We start from the raw sequence: 9,495 nt of genomic DNA, 5'->3' as shown, positions 1-9,495 counted from the left end.
GATGGTATTGCAGGGGCAAAAGAGCTCGATTTTAATAAATTTTTAAATTAAATATAATCAAATTTTAATAAAAATAACAAAATTTGGATTAAGTACATCTAAATTTTATAAGATTTTTAAAAATTTGAATTGAATATATCTAAATTTAAAGAATCCAATAAAATTTAATAAATTTTAGATTAAATACAACCATTAGTATATAACAATAAGTATATAATTTTGTTATTATTATTTTATTTTATTTTATTTTTTTACCTAAAAAAATACCAAAAATGGTATAAAGAACACTTAAGTGACCAAAAAAAAAAAAACCACAAATTTAGATGAAAATATTATAGTGTGATTCTTAACTTTTTTTCCCTCAAAAACAGTAAATTAAACACATATTTTTTATTTATTTTATTATATTAAAATCTAATTTTACATTCAAAACATTACATCAATACATATTTATATTACATCAAACAACTATTTCAATTCAAAATTTTACTATTCAATCTATATATATATGTATTTATACTAAAGTTTTATTTTAATTCATTAATAAAAAATATGTGATTTATTCATTTAATATTTTTGTTAGAATGATTCTTCATGAACATTAGAAAAAAATAAAAATTACAAACATATTTAGTTTCTTCACTTATCATTTTTTAATGAACAATTTTACATAAATATTATTAAAAAAATATAAATATATAGACAGATTAATATAATATATATCAAAACCGTTCATTTTTTATATTGCCAACATAGTTTCTCATACAACACATAAAAAATCAATTCATCTAACAATTATCAATTAACAAAAAATAAAAAATTCAACATAAAATTTTATTTTTATATTATCAAAATAATTCTACATATATAACATAAAAAATAAAAAGTAAACAAACCCATTAATTTAAATACTACATATTACAAATATGTAATAACTATTTTTTATGGGTTAACTGATCCGAACCGATTCGAACTAGTTTTAGACGGTGATGGACCCGAATCAAGCTTATTTGGTTATAAAATATTAGACCCAAAAAAATTCACTTAATGACCCAGGGCTAGGCTACCTATTTTTAACCGGTCCCGGTCCTTGGCGTTAAACAGGGTTGATTCGGTTAGGACCGTGTCAGACCGATCCACTGGACAATTAATCTCAATCAATCTAATTTCAAATCAAAATCAAACAAACGCTTTTGAATATGATTTTTTTTTTTGGAGTTTGAATGATCATATTTTTCAACTTATATATTTTTCTATAAAAATAATAATACTTTTATAGAGTATTCAAAATATTTGTTCGTTATATTTGTTATATTATGATATGAGTACTTTTGTATTATTTATTTATTTTTGTATTACTTTTTACATATATAATTAATTTATCTACTTCTCAACGATATTTGTACAATTCATTAAAACACATTAATTAATTTTTATAAGAGAAAAATATTTTCTCAAACAAAAAAGAAATAATTTTTTAAAATAAAAATTCATATTTTTTCGATTTACATACTTTTCTGTAAATGTAATAATATTTTTATAAAGGATTCGAAATATTTGTTCATTATATTCCGATAAAAAAAAATACAATTTATCTCATAAAAAATGACGTGAAGGTGTGAGATGGACTTGCGACCGTAAGATCATGAATTCAAAATATCGTCACCTCCAGGTCTTGCTACAATTAGTGCATGCAATATAGGTAAACAGACGAAAAAAATTGATAGAATAAAAATGAATAAATTTGTAAAAATAAAAAGTAAAGCCCTATAATACACTTATTTAATTTATTCTATCATTTTATTTTTATTTTTATTTTTATTTTTACCTACACTACATGCACTAATATAGTCACTGTGACATAAAATTGCAGCAAATTAAACAATATGATTTATGAATAATACATTGCGGTTGACCATAGAAATGCATCATAAATCATAATATTGTTGTACACATAATCAATACGTGTACATAAATTGATGCATTTAATCAAATTAGCGTAGAGGCTACGTAGAGGTCTTGTTGGCAATTTCATAGCCATCTGTTATCATCTCCCTTTAGTATATATATATGTGTGTATGTTTCACAATGTAAAAGGAAGTGAATGCATAAAGGAAACAAACATTTACAATTACTCCACCAAATCCTCTAGTTAACAATAATACATATATTTATATATACATATATTATATAATATAATATATATACAATAGCCTACATACTACATACATATATATACCCACTCACGCACACACATCTATATATATATTTACTTATATATTACATACAATATATAATATACAAAATATAAAATAATGGTTAGCGGTAGAAATAATTAATATTTCTATTGGCTAATCCTATAATAATATTACAACACGTTATCAGCACGATTATATATTTTAATTTTCGCAAGGTAATATTTCATATTTTATCTGTTTATTATGACTAACCTTGCCAAACAGGAATTTCTCCCTCTCCTCGTTTCTGGCCAAAATTATATGGCATGAGCTCGCGATGTTAAAATGCATCTGGCATCAATGAGCTTGGAAAATACTATTGCCCGGGATAAAAACTCCCCGAGCCAAGATCGTGCAAAGGCCATGATCTTTTTGTGCCATCACATCGATGAGGCACTGAAAATGCAGTATGTCACGCTGGAATCTCCGCTTGAATTGTGGGAGAGATTGAAAGAAAGATATGACCATTTGAGGCTGACATTGTTGCCAAGGGCACGAAGCGAATGGCAAAGCCTACGGCTTCAGGACTTTAAAACAGTCCAAGAATATAATTCTGCCATGTTTAAAATAACATCACAACTGCGCCACTGTGGTGAAAATGTATCTGAATCTGATATGATGGAGAAAACTTTCTCCACTTTTCATGCCTCTAACATGGTTTTGCAGCAACAGTATCGCGAAAGAGGCTTCCAGAAATATTCTGAGTTGATCACCTGTCTTTTGCTGGCCGAACAAAATAATGAATTGCTGTTAAAAAGCCACGAATCTCGGCCGACAGGTGCAAATCCATTTCGAGAGACAAATGCGATACAACCGGCAAATCCAGGGCGTGGCCGTGGGCAGGTCAGAAATCAAAGAATTGATCGCGATCGAAATCAAAATCGCGGACGAGGCCGGGCAAACGCATACAGTCACAATAATTATCAAAACATGCCCCAATATGTGCCAAATCGGCGTTATAATGACAGAAGGCCGTACAACCTCAACAGAGGATCAACACCGGGAGAAACAGAAATAATGACAAGGAATGCACCCGGTGTGGAATCAAAGGCCATTGGGCCTATGTTTGTCGCACGGCCAGTCACTTGGCTGAATTGTATCGGGCCTCAAAAGAAAGACAGGGAATGATTGCCCCCGAAACAAATCACGCTGCCCATGATGACACATTTGACGATGTGATGAATTAAAATATCACGCACCTGGATACCGATGATCTGCTTGACATAGCTGACGATGTTAAATGATAAAATGATGTTGTATCTATTTTGTTATTTTGATGTTTTTTTGCCCCCCTTTTTGTATTACCCCCTACAATATAAGTCTATTTTGATTATGTTACTAATACATGTCTTTTATTATTTTTACCTTCTTGCAAATATATGGATGTCAAATATTTTGGAGCCGATGACAACATCTGCCTTATCGACAGGGCTACGACTCACAGCATTCTGAAAAACAAAAGCTATTTCTCCCATCTTAATATGGAAAAGACCACAATTGTTACTATCAGTGGTGCATCGAAAATGATTGAAGGCACAGGAAAAACTATTGTATATCTCCCAAAAGGGACAAAAATGGCAATTGAAAATGCCTTGTTCTCGAACAAAGCTCGAAGAAATTTACTGAGCTTCAGTGATATTCGGAAAAATGGGTATCACATTGAAACATTGAATGAGGCAGAAAATGAATATCTTTTGATAACTCAGATTGTTAATGACAAAAGAATTGTGAAAGAAAAATTGTCATCATTTTCTTTCGGCTTATATTACTCAAAAATAAGTGCCATTGAAACATATCACCTAGTAGAACAAATGGCTACTAGTGAATTTAAAACTTGGTACGATCGACTTGGGCATCCTGGCAATGTAATGCTGAAGCGAATTGTTGAAAATTCAAATGGCCACTCATTGAAAAAGAAAAATATTTTGAGTCCGAATGAATTTGCTTGTGCTGTCTGTTCCAAAGGGAAGTTAATAATCAGACCATCTCTAACAAAGATTGGATTTGAATCCCCAGCTTTTCTGGAAAGAATTCAGGGTGATATTTGTGGACCAATAGATCCACTATGTGGACCCTTCAAGTACTTTATGGTACTGATCGATGCGTCAACGCGATGGTCACACGTATGCCTGTTATCTACTCGCAATCTTGCTTTCGCTAGGCTACTTGCACAAATAATTAAATTGCGAGCACAATTTCCAGATCATCCGATAAAGAAAATACGTCTAGATAATGCTGGAGAGTATTCATCACATACATTTGATGATTACTGCATGTCAATTGGGATTACTGTGGAACATCCTATTCCCCATGTACATACGCAAAATGACCTGGCAGAATCCCTTATCAAAAGATTGCAATTAATTGCTAGACCATTGTTAATGAGGTCTAAACTCCCAGTATCATGTTGGGGACATGCTATATTGCATGCAGCAGCCCTCGTGAAAATAAGGCCGACAAGTTATCACTGTTATTCCCCTACTCAATTGGTTTCTGGAAAAATACCAAATATATCTCACCTGCGAATATTTGGGTGTGTTGTTTATGTGCCAATTGCACCACCTCAACGCACGAAAATGGGACCTCAAAGAAGGTTGGGTATATATGTCGGGTATGAATCACCCTCGATTGTGAAATATCTTGAACCAACAACGGGTGATTTATTTACTGCAAGGTTTGCAGACTGTCATTTTGATGAATCTCATTTCCCGATATTAGGGGGAGACAGTAATCAACTGAAAAAAGAAATTTCATGGAAAACACCACTTGAATTTGATCCTCGTACGAAACATAGTGAACTTGAAGTTCAAAGAATTGTGCATTTACAGAAAATTGCAAATCAATTGCCTGATGCTTTTAATGATGCTGCCAGGGTTACGAAATCATATATTGCAGCAGCAAATGCACCAGCTAAAATAAATATCCCAGAAGGAAAAGTGCCAAGTGCTAATGAGCATACTGCCCGCGTAAAACGTGGCAGACCATTAGGTTCCAAGGACAAGAATCCACGAAAGAAGAAAATTGTAAATACTGGTGAAGAGATCAACAATGATCAGATACCTGAAAAGGTCAGTACAACCCCTGAAGAGGTTGATACTAAAAATGCTGATGAAAGTGATGATTAAGTTATTGAAACTTCCGTTAACTATACCACCAGTGGAAAATATTGGAACAGAAAGAAAACAAATATTGATAATGCATTTGCATATTCTGTAGCACTCGATATAATGAAAGATGACGAGGATTGTGAACCAAAATCAGTTGATGAATGTCAGCAAAGAGATGATTGGGCAAAATGGAAAGACGCAATTAAGTCTGAACTGGACTTATTGAAAAAACGGCAAGTATTCGGCTCTATAGTCCAAACACCGGAAAATGTGAAACCTGTTGGTTCGAGATGGGTGTTTGTGAGAAAAAGAAATGAAAATAATGATATTACAAGATATAAAGCAAGGCTTGTAGCCCAGGGTTTTTCCCAAAGACCGGGTATTGATTTTGAAGAAACATATTATCCGGTCATGGATGGAATAACATTCAGGTATCTGGTGAGCCTGGCAGTACACAATAATCTTGATATGCGATTAATGGATTTGGTTACTGCCTATCTTTACGGCTCTTTAGACAATGACGTCTATATGAAAATCCCATAAGGGATCAACATACTTGAATCATTTAAATCAAAGCAAAAAGAATCATATTCCATCAAATTGCAAAAATCTTTGTATGGGCTCAAGCAATCAGACCGAATGTGGTACAATCGTCTCAGCGAAAGCTTAACCAAATAAGGTTATATAAATGACCCTATCTGTCCATGTGTTTTTATAAAGAAAAATGGGTCTGAATTTGTAATCATCGCTGTATATGTCAATGATCTCAATTTAATTGGAACTCCTGATGAAATCCAGAAAGTTGTTGAATATCTGAAAAGGAGTTTGAGATCAAAGATTTTGGAAAAACTAAGTTTTGCCTTGGTCTGAAAATTGAGCATTTGGAAAGTGGAATTTTTATCCACCAATCAAATTATACCAAAAGGGTACTAAAACAGTTCCTGATGGATAAATCACATTCACTAAGTACCCCAATGATCATCATAGCACTCGATCTAGCAAAGGATCCATTTAGACCAAAAGAGGAAAATGAAGAAACACTTGGCCCAGAAGTGCCATATATGAGTGCTATAGGCGCATTGATGTATCTTGCTAACAGCACCCGACCTGATATATCATTTGCTGTAAACTTATTGGCAAGATTCAACTCATCGCATACTCGACGACATTAGAACGGGATTAAACATATTTTTCGCTATCTCCAAGGAACAATTGATCTCGGGTTATTTTACTCGAAAGATTCTCGACACGAATTGATTGGATTTGCCGATGCAGGATATTTATCGGATCCTCATAAAGCCAAGTCGCAAACTGGCTATATATTTACTTGTGGCAAAACAGTGATCTCTTGGAGATCAATGAAACAAACTTTAACTGCCACTTCTTCAAATTATGCTGAAATATTGGCAATACATGAAGCTAGTCGAGAATGTGTTTGGTTGAGGTCAATGACTCAACATATTCTGAAAAATTGCGGGTTAATACCTGACGATAAAATTCCCCCAACTACATTGTATGAAGATAATACAGCTTGTATAGCGCAATTAAAAGGGGGTTACATTAAAGGAGATAGAACGAAACATATTTCACCAAAATTCTTTTTTACTCATGATCTGCAACAAAATGGTGAAATTAATGTGCAACAAATTCGATCAGATAATAATTTGGCGGATATATTAACCAAGGCATTGCCGACGGCAACATTTGAAAAACTGGTGAAGAAAATTGGGATGTATCGGTTAAGGAATTTCAAATAATACTCAGATTATGGGGAGCAAATTGATACAAGAATGTTGTACTCTTTTTCCTTCACTAGGATTTTTTGTCCCACAGGGTTTTTCCCTAGTAAGGTTTTAACGAGGCACATTCTTTGTATAAAAGCATCCAAGGGGGAGTGTTGTACACATAATCAATACGTGTACATAAATGGATGCATTTAATCAAATCAGCGTAGAGGCTACGTAGAGGTCTTGTTGGCAATTTCATAGCCATCTGTTATCATCTCTATTTAGTATATACCTCTACGTAGAGGTCTTGTTGGCAATTTCATAGCCATCTGTTATCATCTCTATTTAGTATATATATATATATATATGTATGTTTCACAATGTAAAAGGAAGTGAATGCAGCAATTTCATAGCCATATGTTATCATCTCTATTTAGTATATATATATATATATGTATGTTTCACAATGTAAAAAGAAGTGAATGCATAAAGGAAACAAACATTTACAATTACTCCACCAAATCCTCTCGTTAACAATAATACATATATTTATATATACATACATTATATAATATAATATATATACAATAGCCTACATACTACATACATATATATATATACACACTCACGCACACACATCTATATATATTTACTTATATATTACATGCAATATATAATATACAAAAATATAAAATAGTGGTTAGCGGTAGAAATAATTAATATTTCTATTGGCTAATCTTATAATAATATTACAACAAATATATAATTCTTATAGAAAAATAATATTTCCAGTCAAATAAGATATGATTAAAGCAATAAGAATTTTTTTATGAAAGTATTAGTCACTCTATAGTCAAGTATCTAAAATAAAGTCCAAAAATATAAAAATTTATTTGAAATAATACATATACTCCCCGTACCAATTTATATTGTCCTAAAGTATATTTGCACGATTTTTTAGGTAATTGTCTTTTTGTTATGAATTGACAAATTTGTCTTTAATTGTATGGTAGAGATTAAAAGTAATAAATGAATGAAGGGTAAAAATGTAAAATTTGTGTTTAAAAAAAAAATAGGATAATAGTTGTTGGACGTCCCAAATAAAAAAATAGGACATTAGTTTGTGGACTGAGGGAGTATTTTTTTTAATCTAAAAGGTACAAATGAAAATCGAGTCCCTATTGAATCGATATAGTGTTACAATAGTATAAATAATATAATGAACAAACATTATTCTATACAAAATATTTACATCTATAAAAAAATGTATATAAGTCGAAAAAATTATAAATTTTTATTAGAAAAATATTTTCCTCTCTTGTTTGAAAAAATATTTCTCTTATAAAAATTAATTAATGTATCACAGTAAACCATACAAATATTGTTGAGCAGTAGGTAGATCAATTTCATATGTAAAAATTAATACAAAAAACACAAATAAATAATACTCCATCTGTCTCAAACAAGGTGCAACATTTACATTTGGCACGAGTTTTTAGGTGAGTAGTATTAATTAAGATAATTGAAAAATTAGGTGTTGTGATGGAGAGAGAAATATATATTTTATTTTTTTATTTGGATGATGTGAAGGGATAAAGTGTGGCGTAGAAATTAAGTATAATTAATTATTTCATATTTTGGAAATGTTGCATGGTGTTTGAGACATACAAAAAAAAATATTGTAGGGTGTTTGAGACGGAGAGAAAGTACAAAAGTATTAATAATTCTTACATCATAATATAAAATATTTATGAAAAAAATTGTTAATAAATAGTACAAAAGTACGAATTCGGATGTGTTTTTTTGGTATTAGTTTGGGAAGATTTGGTTTTGAGTTGAGTTGAATTTGAATTTTTTTATAGTTTTGGGAAAATACGCACTTTGGGTTAATAGATTTTGTTTTGGTTTTAGGGGTTTTAATAGATGTTGATTTGATAGGTAATAATGTAATGATGTAAAGTGTATTAAATTATATTTATATAATTAATAATAGTGTGATTTAAGTATTAATTTATATTAATTACAAATAAATATTTTAATTTATTTGTATTTTATAAAATTTTATTCTCTAAAAAATGACGTACATATTATATATATTTTATTTAATTATAGCTTATAACTGTGTGAAATCATTAATTAGTTCTACTGCCGCATGAGTGAGTAGACCAAAGTGTATTTATCTATTTTAAAAAAAAGTCAAAACCTATTTATGTAAGCTTCAGATTTTGTCTTATAGGGTGATAGTTTGACGCTTAATTAGGCTTTGACAATAACAATATAGTGAGTTTGGACTCGCGGCCAAAGAAACAAAGCCTTAGTAGTCTTACATCATAATATAAAATATTTATGAAAAAAATATTGTTCTCAATTAAATATAGTACTCTCTCCGTCCCATAACAAAGTATCAGTTTTTCTATTTTAGTC

At 30.9% G+C, this 9,495-nt stretch overlaps 1 protein-coding gene across 1 annotated transcript; it reads left to right on the top strand.

The window, feature by feature from the left end:
- Positions 1-2,537: 2,537 nt before the first annotated feature.
- On the top strand, positions 2,538-3,365 carry LOC127255868 (uncharacterized). The gene has a single exon (XM_051281619.1). It carries the CDS (start codon positions 2,538-2,540, stop codon positions 3,363-3,365), a length of 828 nt encoding a protein of 275 aa, XP_051137576.1.
- Positions 3,366-9,495: the final 6,130 nt, after the last annotated feature.

This window comes from Andrographis paniculata, unplaced genomic scaffold (assembly GCF_009805555.1).
Source record: "Andrographis paniculata isolate CXL003 unplaced genomic scaffold, ASM980555v1 Contig54END, whole genome shotgun sequence".
NCBI lineage: Eukaryota > Viridiplantae > Streptophyta > Magnoliopsida > Lamiales > Acanthaceae > Andrographis > Andrographis paniculata.
This window is presented reverse-complemented; position numbering and strand designations above follow the sequence as displayed.

What these genes read in the sequence shown, in the direction of transcription:
- LOC127255868 (XM_051281619.1), top strand. Translation starts at nt 2,538, where the DNA reads ATGAGCTTGGAAAATACTATTGCCCGGGATAAAAACTCCCCGAGCCAA.